The 15,620-nt window shown below is 38.7% G+C and overlaps 2 protein-coding genes across 2 annotated transcripts in view; one reads left to right on the top strand and one right to left on the bottom strand.

The window, feature by feature from the left end:
* The window catches only part of yjefn3 (YjeF N-terminal domain containing 3), a 51,077-nt gene extending 39,039 nt beyond the window's left edge, over positions 1–12,038 (bottom strand). The window contains exon 1 of the mRNA XM_073844932.1: positions 11,884–12,038. Coding sequence (XP_073701033.1) covers positions 11,884–11,942 — 59 coding nt within the window. The 5' untranslated portion in view covers positions 11,943–12,038. The remainder of the gene's footprint in view (positions 1–11,883) is intronic.
* Positions 12,039–14,691: 2,653 nt separating this feature from the next.
* tssk6 (testis-specific serine kinase 6) lies at positions 14,692–15,507 on the top strand. Its single transcript, XM_073843829.1, has one exon. It carries the CDS (start codon positions 14,692–14,694, stop codon positions 15,505–15,507), a length of 816 nt encoding a protein of 271 aa, XP_073699930.1.
* Positions 15,508–15,620: the final 113 nt, after the last annotated feature.

The following is a 15,620-nucleotide window of genomic DNA, read 5'->3' as shown; positions in this document are numbered from 1 at the left end:
TGACTGTGATTAGCAAGAGCGCTAATCAGCCGAGTGCTAGCGGCCTCGAGAGCAGGTCTCCTTTCACCCTCAGTCACGGTCATTCAGATCACAAGACAGCAAGCTGCCTTGGGCTGATTCACATCAAAAAAGTACAGATGATGAGCTTTAAATGCTTGGTAAAGGTCAGTGATTTCTCCTCTAAGAGCCTTTTTGTTCTGGCGTTAGAAAAAAAATACACTTAATAAGACAGGCAGACATGTGTTAACCCAACAGCACTTTTCATCTTTTCACAGATGAACTGTTTTCAATGGGATATTAAACATAATTTGTCCATATACTCAGAATCATAATAAGAATTGTCTGTTCCAAGAAACCCTTGAGGCAGAAGTAAATGGAAGCAAACAAAGGAATTACAGAAGACGAACCAAAGAAAGGCAACAGGTACTTTGATTTCTCTTAAATTTACTAAATACAGACTCAACACTCCTGCATCTGCCATTGATTAGACAAACAGACAGGTCACCCTTAGACTCACACCAGTCAAGACGCTCAAACAAACTTTACTACGGTTGCATTCGAAACTACATAGTGGCTGACTTTGTTTCTTCAGTAGAACACAAACGAAGATTTTTTTAACTCAAACCTTTGCAGTCTGTCAGTCATATAATGGCAGTCAATGGGATCCATGGCTTTGAGAGTCAAACAAAACATACACAGATATAACCAAATTAAACCCTGCGGCTCGTGACGATACATTGAGGTCTTAAGACAACAAACAATCGGTCTGTGCAAGAAACTGAACAGTATTTATATAAATTTTTACCTCTGATCCACTGCAATGTCCAACTGTCCTATTGTCACAAGCCACAGGGTTTAATCTGGTTTTGTCTGTGTATTTTTTTTTTTACTCTCAAAGCCATGGAGCCCATTGACTGCGAATATATGACTGACAGACTACAACGGTTTGAGTTAAAAATCTGTGGCGAACGTCGATCCTGGAGAGCCACAGCCCTGTAGAGTTTTGCTTTAACCCTAATCAAACAGACCTGAACAACCTAATCAAGGTCTGAAGGGTTACTAGAAAGCTACAGGCAGGTGAGTTTTAATTAGGGTTGGAGCTGAACTCTGCAGGGCTGCGGCTCGCCAGGACTGGAGTTCACCACCCCTGCCCTATAGGGTAAGCAGATAAACATCAAATTTTAATTTTTGAGTGAACTTTCCCTAAAATAAAATAATCATTCAGAAAGTTCAAAAAAGTTCAAGAGTGTTCACTATGGGCTGTGTTTACATTAATCTGTGGCATATAAGACGAGGTGCAAGTGCATTTGCACAGCAGATAGAGCACCATCTGCTATTAAAAACTAAGCTCAGAATCGATTCCATAGATTAATTTAATGTGACACCCCTACATTACAGTATATAAAATTTAACTTACCACATAAACAGAGTAAGGAAAGATGACTGAAAAGACGATGGCAAATGATTTGCAGATCCCGAGCGCCACTAACAAACATCTAATCTTGTAAAATGTGTGGTAAGTACTGCTGCTCCGTAGTAAACACAGAGTACGTTTGATCCAGAATCTCGAACATGAAAGTAAAAAGCTAACGCGCATTCAGTAGCAATTTCAATGCCCCGCATAATTTACAAGCTTGGAAAACCAAAATTCCCTTGATCTTTTGACGTATAAGAGGTCATTATACTATAAAAACTTCCTGTAAGTTTCAGAACTCAAAACTTTGTTGTTAGTCAAATAAATTTAGCAAATAGTTTATATGCCAAAACGACAGCTTTTGGAATGTTCCTATATATAATGTAATAGGTAGATAAGCACTGCCTCAACATCGCTGCCTGTTTAGCTCCATCCACTGATTTGTGCATAGTGTTTACCAGTGAGGCGAATGTGCAGGTCTACGCAAAAACCAAATGATAAAGATGGCTTTGAAAAAAAAAATAGAATGTCCTCCAGTGCCAATTTGTTGAAAAAACAGTCTTTGCATTGCCTTCCTTCTGATCCCAATGTTAGGAAAGAGTGGATAAACTCTATTAATAAGGAAGTTCCAGACCGCGTCAATAAGAACTTGGTCCTTTGTTTACTTAATTTTACCTCAGATTTGTTTACAATTACCCATAGCGTCAGCGACGCAACGCTTGCTCCCTTATCTTAAGGAACCAAGGTTACACCAGTAACCGAAGTGACACAATTTGACGCAGAATTTTCAAAAAGATTGAAACTAAAAGACGATGCTGTGCCGCCTACACTTTTTTTTATTAAGGTGTTTCACGATGCCTTTTTTGTGTAAATGGTTCCATAAAGAACCATAAAGAAACATCTGAAGAACCTTTCTGTTTGACAAAAGGTTTTTTATGGCAAAAGAAGGTTATAAAAAGGTAGGAAAGAAGTGGTTCTTCAAAGAACCTTTGACTAAATGGTTCTTTGTGCAACCAAAAATGGTTATTCTATGGCAGTGGTTCTCAATTCCAGTCCTCGTGCCCCACCGCTCTGCACATTTTGTGTGTTTCACTTATCGCTTCAGACGTTTGTTCTATTCCAACGTTACTGCCCTTCGAAGTGGACATCACAGGATATTCCGCCATTATTCATTAGTTCAAAGCGAGTGTTTATGTTCCATTTGAAGGTCATTAAAGCGTGCGAGACGTGAATTTAAATTGTATTGATTTACAGATGCATTTATGTCATACTTGACACTTTTCTAGTAAGTTTCATCTGCGTGTAAAGACGCTGCATGCGGTGGTGTAGCGCAAATATGTGAATGAATGTTTTGAAGTGTAGTAAACAGATTTCCCCCACTTAGGGAGTAGGGAGCAGTGAACACTGTGCAGGGACCATGTCAATCGGAACAAGTTTCTGCACAGAGCTAACTTCTAACGAGCTGGTTATTTGAATCAGGTGTGTTAACTAAGAGAGACATGCAAAATATGCAGAGCGGTGGGGCGCGAGGACTGGAATTGAGAACCGCTGTTCTATGGCATCACTTGAAATTGAATAACCTTTTAAAGCACCTTTATTTTTAAGAGTGTATACTGGATTAGTGATGTTGTAACAAAAGTGTAAGTCACTGTTTTCATTATGTGGTTAAAATAGCTTTGTCTCTTCTTACAGATCATTTGATATGTACTGTGTTATGTGTTTTAAACCTAAGCCACAGTGGCATCCATCTACGAGGAATAAATGTACGCTGTTAGCCAATCATAGCAGTGGCCGTTTACTTCGGGTAGATCCCTACGGCTGGGACTGTAAGTATCTGCCTGATATTTTCTATCAGCAAACAGCACCTTATCCTGAGAATGACCCGCAGCTGAATTTATTAAATTAGATAATGTAATAAATGTAGACTAGGCATTACCTCAAAAACAACATTTGAGAGCTATAAACCAAGTATGTTCGCGGAGCAGATGAGGACATGGGCCAAATTATAACTCCGGGTTTCGAGACTGTCAGCTTTTGCCAGAGCATAATGGCTTTGTAATAAGCCCAACCAAGCGAGACGGTGAACCCAATTACATCGTCTCTGGCGAAACAAAATGGCACAATTTAAGACAAGCATGGCGGCAGAAAACAACTAAAATGCTGGCCATCCACATCCGTCAAACTTTTACAAAGAACTTGAGCCGGAGCAGAACAGTCTGGATGTTTAATCTGGACGAAGCTGCAGGACTTGGTTCTATCTGACAAAATTCAAAATATAATTAATAGGGCTCAAGCACATATTCACATTCCCTCCGTTCGTGACTGGTCACACTGTTCCTTTCTCATCCCTCATTCTCTCAGAAACTGCCATGCTGTCAAATATGTATGTTGACTTCATAGGAATATGTTGCAGTCCCACTGTTTCTATGGTGACTTGGCCATATATCAGTCCCTGACTCGCAGCTGTTCTCCACTAATGGAAATTGTACCATGTGTTCGTGAAAACAGCTCTTATCGATTCTTTTAAGAGTTGATGGTCCCCCACTATATGCTGTAATCCAAGCGTCACCCCTCACCGATTATACATCACATACCTGATGGTTTCCTGGGTGATTACCTCTCTTCTAGTGCTCTTAATGCAGGAATGTGGGCTAGTTTTCAGGGGAAAAAAGGTCTTTCTAAACACACTTTGCTTCCATAATCTGACATATTTCAGAGTCAAACATGGCATTTAATGAGATCGATGAAATGTAGGGCATTCCTGTAAGACCTCTGAATTTTTATGAAGCAGAAATTAAACATTTTTCTAAATAAAGCAGAGAAGCAAAGGACAAAAATGAAGGACGGTGACTCAAGGACATCTCAATCGAGCTCCATTTTCCACTTACTTGAGGACTTGGATGGACGAAGGTGCTTTCCTCATAGACAAACCCTCCTCCCCAATCTCCACCATCTCACCTAGTCTATCAGAAATAGCTAGGAACTTCATTACGCAGCAGACTGGCAGTGAAGACACTCATTAAACACACCAGGGGGAGAAAAACGAAACACTGTCAGTCTTATCCAGCAGCCTCCCCCTTCACAGCCCCAACCGCAAGCAGCGATGAAACTCATTACATGCGTCAAAGGGAGAAAAAAAAAATACTGTCAGTCTCATTCAGCGCCTTGACCGAAGAATACAAGGATGAGGAAAAAATCAACCAATCTTTCCCTCTAAATTGATGTGATGTGGAGAAATTTGGGTTTGATTAACTTATAATAAGCTACGATCTAATAGAGATTTGATTTGACAAACAAACTGTGAAAGTGGCTAGTCAAACTTGTAAAGTGTTTGTTGTTTTTATTGTACCCATTTTGCCTGTGATATAGGCTATACTTTAATCTATCCTCTTTATGAGCTGACTCGGATGGTTAAGCAACAGTGCTCCAGAAAGAGAAAAACATCCAATTTATTAGCCACTTTGCCCTTTCAGTGTCTTAATAATCAAAAAATGGATGTATTTAACTCTGCTCTTAGAGATATTTACACTTCTGAATCATTTTATCTTGAACGACAGTCAACTTGAAATCAGAATAGACTGTATTTACTTTCATAATACATATGTTTGTGTTTGCACTCTTCTATAAATCTTAACCTTGCTCAGTTTTTTAAAAGACTATTCATTTCTGCTGGCGTCACGGCTGAAGTTATCTGCACCGCACGAAGCGCAACGCCGTTCAACTGACTACCAATTTCTCTGTCAACACCAAGCGCGAAAATATGGTTCAACGTGACGCAGTCCAGCACAAAAAATACCTTTTGTGCGGAAAGAAGTTGATGGTTAATGGAAAAGTAAAAGTAAGAACACATACCTCGTAGTTTCAGGACTTACGTGATGCTTCAGCAGAGAGTATGTTTGTTTTGGTGTAGAATTTATTGGATTTGTCATATATTATCCGATAACAAACGCCTAGTCTCTGTGTTTGGTGTTTTAACTGCGTCAAGAGCAATATATCTCAGTATGGGTTAAGCGACTGTTAAAAAGTTAACACTCGCAACGAGTGCCACACCTGATTTAGTCCCAAATACCACAAGTGCAAATGAATTTATACAAAAGTTCAGTAAATAAAAAGTGTATTATGTTTTAAACACGATTTGGTCTGTTTTGGCTCAGTTTTGCCAACGAAAATATTACCTCAGTAAGCCACAGTAGAACTATTGTTGCATCTGCGAGCAAAACACAGTGGTGTTTTCGTTTCTGAATGAATCCGCGATTTGAATGAATCATGAACCAATGATTCAGTGATTCATAAAGAGAGCTGTTTACTTAAGGTATAGTTCCCCCAAAAATGAAAATTAGCCTATTATTTACTCACCCTCCAGGCATTGGTGTAGCCTACATGACTTCCTTCTTTCAGACGAATCCAATCGGAGTTATATAAAAAATTATCCTGGCATTTCCAAGCTTTAAAATGGCATTGGTGGGTGTTTCTCTTTATCAGTCTAAAATAAGTTTAATAAAATGCATCCATCCATAAAAATAGCCTCACATGGCTCCGGGGGAGTAAATAAAGGCCTCCTGTAGCGAATCGATGCATTTTTGAGAGCAAAATATCCATATTTAAAACGTAATAATAAATAATAATAATAAAACTGTCAGTTTGTTTACAGGAGCAAAGGAAGCAAAGTTTCCTTACTTTAGCAAAGGAAAAAACCAGTCTTCTCTTGGCTTATATCGAAATCTTCCAACATCTACAAATTTACATTCTTTACAAATCTTTGTTTTGTATTTCTAAATCGTGACTGTTGTTTTGTTTTGGTTTCTCCACGGCGCGTTCGTCAGTTCTGAGTGGCGCATGAGCACCGCCAACATCCTACGTCTTTCGCCCAGAGGGCAAGCTAGATTAAACTGATTATTAGGTTTTAAATATGGATATTTTTCTCACAAAAATGCATCAATTTGCTACAGGAGGCCTTTATTTTTTTATGATGGATGCACTTTATTGGACTTGTTTTGGACTGATGAAGAGAAACACCTGCCAATGCCATTCTAAATCTTGGAAATTCCAGGATGACTTTCAATATAACTAACTGGATTTGTCTGAAAGAAGCAAGTCGTGTACACCTAGGGTGCCTGGAGGATGAGTAAATAATGAGCTAATTTTCATTTTTAGATCACTTTACTTTGTGAATGAATGGAATGAATGAATGATTTAGCATACTCATTAAGACATTTAATTTAAATTATGTCAGTATTAGTTTTTCATTTAGCTTTGATGCTTCTTAATTAACACAGCAATGGCACAATAATGTTTTAATGACACAATATAACATTAATATTTTGACAAAATTTCAAATCTATCCACCGTTTTCTTCCCTTAAGATTGGGCACGGTCATTTGTAAATTGTATAGGTCTTTTTAGCTGTACAAAACAGCTTGATTTGCTGCTTGATATTGCAAAATGGCGTATATTTATTATTTTAATTGATTGTCTTAATTATGAACACACTGGTTTGTAGTGCAAACAGTGTTGCCGTTTACTGCACAATGTTATTCTTCTCGTTATTTCCCTACAGTGGCTAATAAACTAGAAGTATCACCCATAGGGTTACTTCCATGTTAAAGAAAAATGTGAATATTTAGAATTTTGAATAGCATGCTATCATACTAATATTACGATTTCTTGCATATGTTTGTAAATTATGCTATGCTATTCCAAATTCCAAATGGTTACACTGAATAATTGTGCTTACATCAAGAGTTTGAGTCTAGCTGGATCACGTTTGATAGATTGGGATTGATGGCGCATCAGACAATTTCTGGCATCAAAGCTGAAGAGACAGATGTCGTGTGACAGTGTTTTGCTTGATCAGCTGTGAACAATGACAGTGGACACCTCTATGATCTTGTAAATTGATGGATCATTAGACATCAATACGTGAGAGGACCCAAAGGGGTCAGCAAATATTCTGGCTGATCGCACTTGTATCGCCCTGCAACACCTAGCAAAAGCGCACACACCTCTGCTGCGCTCTTGACAAATGAGTAAATTGAGATTTCACCTCCATAATCTAACTTTAATGGCTACCACCATTAGAACTAATACATTGCCTGGTAACAAACCACAAATCATGCAGGCTGCTCTGTTATTGCATTTGGAGTCTCTGCCTATAAATAAACCCCAACGCCCAGCAGAAATGAAACAGAGCTGCACAAGACTGTGGAGAACAATAACAGGGCGGACACGCAATCAAGTCGAAGTTCCACACCATAATAACAGCTGTTAACTCCTGTCCAGCAACCTTTTTCTTTCTGTGATGGAACCATTGAGTCGAAAAGGTGTGCAATTTTGAAGAAACGAAGTTAAACATATAATATTTGAGGAAAACTAGCGTTAGCATTCGTTTCATTTGAATGCGAGGTGCTAGGTTGGTCAATGAACCCTTGGAAGTAGGTGGTTTGAAATCTGTCATGTTTTTTGAGCCAATCATCTGCCATGTGACTAATCGTTTTGAAAGAGGAAATTATGTCATGACAGTGCTGACTGATTGAACTGCACCCAAAAACATGCTTGCTAGCTCTTGACTAGCAACCATCCTGAGTTAAATGATGTATTTTACTGAGATATGTAGAAGAAAACTCATGAAAGATTTAAATTTAAAAAAGTTTTAAAATGTTTTATACATATTTTGGACTATGGGGGTTCCATTATTTCAATGACGTGAAAGTGTTGCACTTGGCAAGCTACTAGCACTACCTGTTGCTATTTTTACCGCAACACAAGTCGGAAAATAAAATACAGATGCGATAAGCACAACTACTGAAAGAGCTTAAACTCCCCCCTACAAGGAGTTTAAACGTCCCCGATACCAATTGAAATCTGCACTGGAAAACTCCTTCAGTGGCTGCGGCATCATGACAAGTGTCGGCATCTTTACATCCTGCCAGGATAGCATCTAGCGTTTCTTGTCTCTGCCATTTGTAAGCTCTTTCAGTAGCTGTGGTCTACTAAAAGCCTCAAAGGCAACAGGGCAAAAGTGGAGAGAACAAAGATGCAAGTCTTTAGGAAGTTTTATTCATCCACAGGCAAATTTTCATTCTGTTCTCCTCTTCTTATCGCTAGGAAAGCATTGAAGACTTATATCACTTCTCTTGTTGCAACCAAAATCCAAAATCCAGCATCTTATCAGTAGTTTAATTTACGAGTTGCTTATTACGAGTTATGTTGCGGTAAAAATACCAACAGGTAGTGCCCCCCCATAGTCCAAAATATGTATAACACAATGTGGAATTTTTAAATAACGTAAATCTTTCATGGATTTTTGTTGCCATTTCAAAATTAAAACCAAAACCCGACAATGTGCCATCGTATCAGGATTTAATTTTCAGAGTTGTGTTTTCCAAGTTTTGTTGCGGTAAAAATAGCAACAGGTAGTGCCAGTAACTCACTGAATGGCAGTCGAAATGGCAACAAAAAAATTCATTTAAGATATGCATTATTTAAAAAAAATAAATAAAAAAATAAATCATTATTTCAATGACTTGAAGTGGTTGCATTCTGTGAGTTACTGGCACTACCTGTTGCTATTTTTACCACAACAAAACTTTGAAAATAAAATACTAAAAAGATGGCACATAGTCGAGTTTTGGTTTTAATTGAAATGGCAACAAAAATCCATGAAAGATTTCCGTTATTTAAAAATTCCACATTGTGTGATGCATTCACACTTGGCGTCTTTTTTGACAAGAAAAAGTTGACAAGGACGTTTTTTTAGTTACAAAAAAATCTGGAAGCGTTGCAGCAGAGGGCGTCTTTTTGTTGCTATAACAACAGTTGCAACAGTAGCCTGTGTGTGGTGCAGAAATGTCGATAAAAAAGGAAGCTGGCTCTTTTCTTTTTTGACATTTTTGCCTTTTATTTGATAGGACAGTATTTAGACAGAAAGCGAAGTGGGAGAGAGAGAGCGGGGGATGGGATCGGGAAAGGTCTGCGAGTCGGGATTTGAAAAAGGGACGCCCGAAGCGCAACGGCGCTACTATACATGTCGATGTGCGGCTCAAGAAGCTATCGCCGCTGCACGTCGGTTTTTGAAGTAAACGGGGAGGCAAATCCATAGATACGTATCTCATATATCTATGGGCAAATCCGGTTCACAACAATAAAATAAAAGTCTATATAACGGCATCTTTCCCATTTTTTCTTGTTGTTATGGAAACGAACAGTCCAGCTACTCGCTTGTCATTGGTCAGCTGTCAAAAAAGCGCTTGACGTAGGGCGTTTTCTTCAGAAAAGTTCAACTTTTTTCAACTTAAAAAGACGCTCTGAGCTGCAGAAAAAGACGCCGGCGGTGGCGTTTAAAAAAAGCGCTCAGGGCTTTTTTGAAAAGACGGTTTACTCCATAGGGTTACTGTATAATGTAAAACAGACGCTGGCAGTTAAAAAAAAGACGCCAAGTGTGAACACGGCCTTACATCTTTGTTCTCTACACTTTTGCCCTGTTGCCTTTGAGGCTTTTAGTAGACCACAGCTACTGAAAATGCTTACAAATGGCAGAGACAAGAAATGCTAGATGCCATCCTGGCAGGATGTAAACATGCTGACGCTTGTCATGAAGCCGCAGCCACTGAACGAGTTTTCCAGTGCAGATTTCAGTCGGTATCTGGGACGTTTAAACTCTTTGTGGGGGAAAAAAATTGATGGTACGACATTTGGTTTAAGCTTGGTTTAAGTTTATGCTTATAAACATCACCACCTGTAAGCTCTTTCAGTAGTTATGCTTATCGTATCGGTATTTTATTTTCGGAGTTGTTTTTACAACAATTTTTACGTCATCGAAATAATGGTGCCCCCTATTGTCCAAAATATATAAAGCAATGTGGATTTAAAAAAATAAATAACGTAAATCGTTCATGGATTTTTGTTGCCCTTCGACTGAAAATTACAACCAAAAGCCACACAATGTGGTATCATACCAGTATTTTATTTTCAGAGTTGTGTATTCTGAGCTCACCGAGTGCAACCATTTGCAGTCATCGAAATAATGGTGCCCCCTATAGTCCAAAATATTTATGAAACAATGTGGATTCTTTAAATAACGTAAATCTTTCGTGAGTTTTCTACAACATATTTCAGTAAGAGACATCATTTATGTTATTTTAAGCCATAAAAGTCCTATTTAAGCATATTTATTCAATATAAAAAAAACATTAGTGTTTTATCCATTTTTTTATTTTTATTGAATACACAAGGCTTCCTGTTGTTGTAGCTGTACAAAGACTTGCAAACTTGCCAGTTTTGTCATTTACTGCACTTTGTTATTCTTACTTATTTACAGCAAATGATTCGGAAACCTCACCCATTCACAAGAAATGGCTTACTTCTGCTTTGAAATGAGTGGATACTCTATGTAGCCTGCAAAATATTTCATTTAAATGCTGATGGAGAAAGATCCTGTCGACTCGAAAAATCCAATTTTTGTAACCCAATGTTGTCCATCTTGGTTTCGGCGTCAATACCTGACGTCAATAAAAGGACACAGGGGCCATTAACACGTACAGATCCCAGAATACACAGTACGAATCCACAAATCAATCTGTTTAAAAAACGATAATAGAAAATCCAATTGTTTGCGTTCACACTATGTGGTTTCCACACAGAAGCAACATTATTAGCTATGAGGGTTTTAAGTTACAGCAAGAACATTAATCTCCCTGGAATCCACGGCGTTAACCCTCAAATCCTTAAATCCTATTATTCCATCCTGCCTTAAAGTGTATAATTTGCCTCGTCTCCTGCCGACCACCATATTTTAAACGCCGTGGGCTGGTGTGAAGAGCTTCAAGGGCCTCTCTTGCCAGGAAAGCCCAGTATGGAAAGCAAACCTCGTGCCGCTCGGGCTTCTGATCAAAACACCATTTGTTCGCTGTCATTTTTTAAATATATCCTCCGGCTACATCTGCTAGATCTAAACCTCACAAGAATATGAGACAGTTTGCCAGACGTTAAATTGAACTGACACTTTTATGTACCGATAACGCTTTAGAAAGCAATTCTAACATTTCACTCAGATCAGGAACAGACGACCTCCCGCTTGCTTAAAGAGCAAATCGCTGGCCATGATGTTGCCATCACAACGGCCAACAGCCAAAATGTCACATCACCTTTGTCGACATGCCTAAATCACCAACAAACTGCTATGAGGCAGCTGAAGTGCACGTTCCTTCCACCTGTTCGTCTCCAGATTATTAAAGCCTGTTGATCATAATCAACATGCCTTATTTTTGTAAACAGGAAAGCTGGGAGGATATGAAGTTAGATGCATTTACTTTAGACAGCGGGGGATATGCTGTCACAAATCACATTTATGTAAAAGTTAGACTGAAAGGGTGATGGAAATATTACTTAGGATGCATTTAAACACAAACCTGTCTTTAAAGGTTCTGTATGTCACATTATGAAATAAAAAAAAAGAGGAAAAAGGAGCATACCTGAGATAACGCAGTGGCTCTATGGTCTCAGGTTCTTTCTCGTTGGAGCTGTGGTTCATCTTGATTGATTCAGCCGCGCTTATCTCTAGCAACAGTCACCCTCTTATTGCTCTTTCTTTTCTCACTGTGTGCCCTGCTTCTGTCTACTGGCTGATAAACCCAGGCTCCACGCGTAGATCAGCTACTCTTGCTGGAAGTGTCAGCCAATTAAGAGGCAGGGAGACACCGGGAGCGCCGCCTGATTGGCTGAGCACCCCTGATGCTGGAGAGCTCAGTCAAGCATGTACCGCATCCCTTTCAGATGTAGCATCCTCAGTGTGAATATGTCTATTTCAATTCATACGCTTATTAATCACCGAGCTGCTTTGGCACATTATTTATGTAGCTAATACTACTGGTCATGCATATATTCATGCAGAGAGGTATTAATATTCAAGGTTTAGAGAACAATATAAGACTAATTCATATAAATTGTGATGCTGTTACATATAAACCAAACAGTTTTACATTTTAACGTGGTTAATATTGTTACAACCATCAGCTCATTTGTGTTTAAAATGAGTAATCAACAATGTTTAATGCAATTTAAATAATGTAAGTGTTCTAATAAAAACCGGATTAATGAAAATGGCTACTTTAGCGCCATACTGCCGTTTAGAGGTCATATCGTGTCATTGCAAGCACGTTGGAACGCTATGGATGTAATTGAGCTCCAGTTCATCTAAAACTAATGAGAAGCATTTGTGGACATGCAATTAGAATTAATGATTCCATTCCAGCACTCACCGGGAATGAACCTGATGTAGGGCGTCGAAACACGGGAAATGCTCGACGAGATGTATTTTTGCTCATCATATTGGTGGTTAGTGGATTACGGACGTTTCCGTGAAACAATTAGAAGTGCTCCCGAGACGTAGAGGTATAAATATCTCGAATATTCAACGCTGGTCTCGTTAAAACGATGGTTGCACAACCATTAACGAACTGCACTGATGGCGCGACAAGCTTGTTTGTTATGTGAGGAAGCCTGTTGCCCGCCTCAGAATGAAAAATACAAACGGCAATTTTAAAGTAAGTTTAAAGAGAGACAAAGAGTCACATAATGAGATATAAAGTTGTGATTAGAGGAAGAAAATAACAATAATGAGATATAAAGTCATAGTTACCTTTATTCTCTGAGTTGGAAACTGCTGTCGAGTTTGTGCGTGTGTGTGGAAAGGTCGAGTCAGAACAAAACAAAATGATTACATGTTTGGCGCTATTGTACTTACAAAAGATTGTTTAAGCATCTTTTACTTATAAAATGATCAAAGTGTTCTCAACAGTCAGCCAAGTCTTGTTAAAAATAACGAAAATACCAAAATATATTAGGTATTAATGTTGATTAAACGGGGTACAAATGAAGACCAGAGGGCTAAATTAAAAGTCAAAAGTTTACATATACCTTGATGGATCTGCAAAATGTTCATTATTTTACTAAAATAAGAGGAATCATACAAAATGCATGTTCTTTTTTATTTAGTACTGACCTGAATAAGATATTTCACATGAAAGACATTAACATAGTCCACAAGAGAAAATAATAGCTGAATTTATAAAAATTACCCCGTTTGAGTTTACATACAGTTGATTCTTAATACTTTGTTGTTACCGAAATGATCCACAACTGTTTTTGTTTAGTAGCAGTTGTTCACGAGTCCCTTGTTTGTTCTGAACAGTTAAACTGTCGGCTGTTCTTCAGAAAAAAAATCTTCAGGTCCCACAAATTCTTTGTTTTTTCCGCATTTGTGTATATTTGAACGCTTTCCAACAATATTTTGAGATCCATCTTTTCACACTGAGGACAACTGAGGGACTCGTATGCAACTATTACAGAAGGTTCAAACGCTCACTGATGCCTCAGAAGGAAACACGATGCATTAAGAGCCGGGGGGTGAACACTTTTGAACAGAACGAAGATGTGTACGTTTTTATTATTTTGCCTAAATATCAGATTTTCATTTAGTACAGTTCTTCAGAAGCTATAGAAGATACTTACATGTTTCCCAAAAGAAAATATAAATTAAATTTACCCTGAGATTTATTCTGCTCAAAAGTTACCACCAACTTAATGCTGTTAATTGTGTTTTCTTTCCGGAGCATCAGTGAGCGTTTGAACCTTCTGTAATAGTTGCATATGAGTCCCTCAGTTGTCCTCAGTGTGAAACGATGGATCTCAAAATCATAGTCATTTTTGGAAAGGATTCAAAAATGCTGAAAAACCAAAGAATTTGTGAGACATGAAGGATTTTTTAGAACATCAGGCAATTTAACTGTTCAGGACTCATGAACAACCATCACTAAACAAAAAAAACGCAGCTGTGGATCATTCAGGTAACAACACAGTATTAAGAATCAAGTGTATGTAAACATTTGAACAGGGTCATTTTTATAAATTCAACTATTTTTTTCCTTTTGTACTACATGTAAACTTCTTTTAATGTGAAATACCTTATTCAGGTCAGTACTAAAAAAATAACACATTTTGTTTGATCCCTCTTATTTTACATTTTGCAGATTCTGCAAGGTGTATGTAAACTTTTGAATTCAACTGTAGGCCTATATTTCTTCTTTTCCATCAGTTGTTCCTGGACACCATTTTGCATTTGTTCTATTATGACATCATAAAGTAGAATGTTGATCTCACAGAATGCATCAGAATTCAAATGCCTGTTACAAAATTCTTTGCATTGAGGGTGAGGAACGTGATACAAACTCAAGTCAAAGTATTCATGCGGTTTTTGTGAACTCCTTTGAGATTTAAAAAAAATGTCTGTTAAAAACGTTTTGAAAGGCATGGGCTACAAGTTCATAGCCAATATTGGCGAAGGCAGCTTCTCCCAAGTTAAGCTCGCCACCTCGCAAAAACACCGCTGCAACGTGGCCATCAAAATTGTGGACCGCGTAAGAGCCCCCAAGGACTTCGTCCAGAAGTTTCTCCCGAGGGAGCTGGCAATTTTGAGACGAGTGAATCACGAGCACATCGTCCAAATGTACGAGTTAATTGAGGTGGCTGGTAAGCGACTGTGTATCGTGATGGAAGTCGCAGCAAAAGATCTTCTTCAGAAGATACACGAAGTGCAACGCATCCCAGAAGAACAAAGCAAAAAGTTCTTCTCTCAGATGATCAGTGCCATCAATTACCTCCACCAGATGGACATCGTCCATCGGGACCTCAAGTGTGAAAACATACTGCTGACAACTGAAGAACAAGTAAAGATCACAGACTTCGGTTTCGCCCGCTGTGTTCAAGACCCTTCAGAGCTCAGCGAGACCTTCTGCGGTTCTGCTGCCTACACTCCACCAGAGGTCATCATGGGAAGGCCGTATGACCCAAAAAAGTATGACATGTGGAGCCTCGGGGTGATTCTATACGTCATGGTGACTGGATCAATGCCATATGACGATTCCAACTTGAGGCGACTTCACCGCCATCAACGGAGGACTTTGGTTTTTCTGGATGGCGCTGGTGTTCAGGAACCATGCCAGGTCTTCATCCGTACTCTGCTTCAGTACGATCCTTCCACACGCCCAGCCATTCAACAGGTGGCAGTACATCCGTGGCTGCAGATGGGAAATAGCTAAAGCACAAGAGCTAATAAAACAATGTGTGCAAATGCAAAGAAACTGTGTTACAAATCCATCCATCTGGGAGAGTTTAGTCTTAATATTTGAATCCCAGTCACGATTGAGGAAAA

Source organism: Garra rufa, chromosome 7 (genome assembly GCF_049309525.1).
Source record: "Garra rufa chromosome 7, GarRuf1.0, whole genome shotgun sequence".
Classification (NCBI taxonomy): Eukaryota; Metazoa; Chordata; class Actinopteri; order Cypriniformes; family Cyprinidae; genus Garra; species Garra rufa.
Note: the sequence above shows the minus strand (reverse complement) of the source record. Positions and strands in the feature narration are given on the sequence as shown.

Excerpts from the sequence above, each read along its gene's own strand:
- tssk6 (XM_073843829.1), top strand. The coding sequence starts at position 14,692 with ATGTCTGTTAAAAACGTTTTGAAAGGCATGGGCTACAAGTTCATAGCC.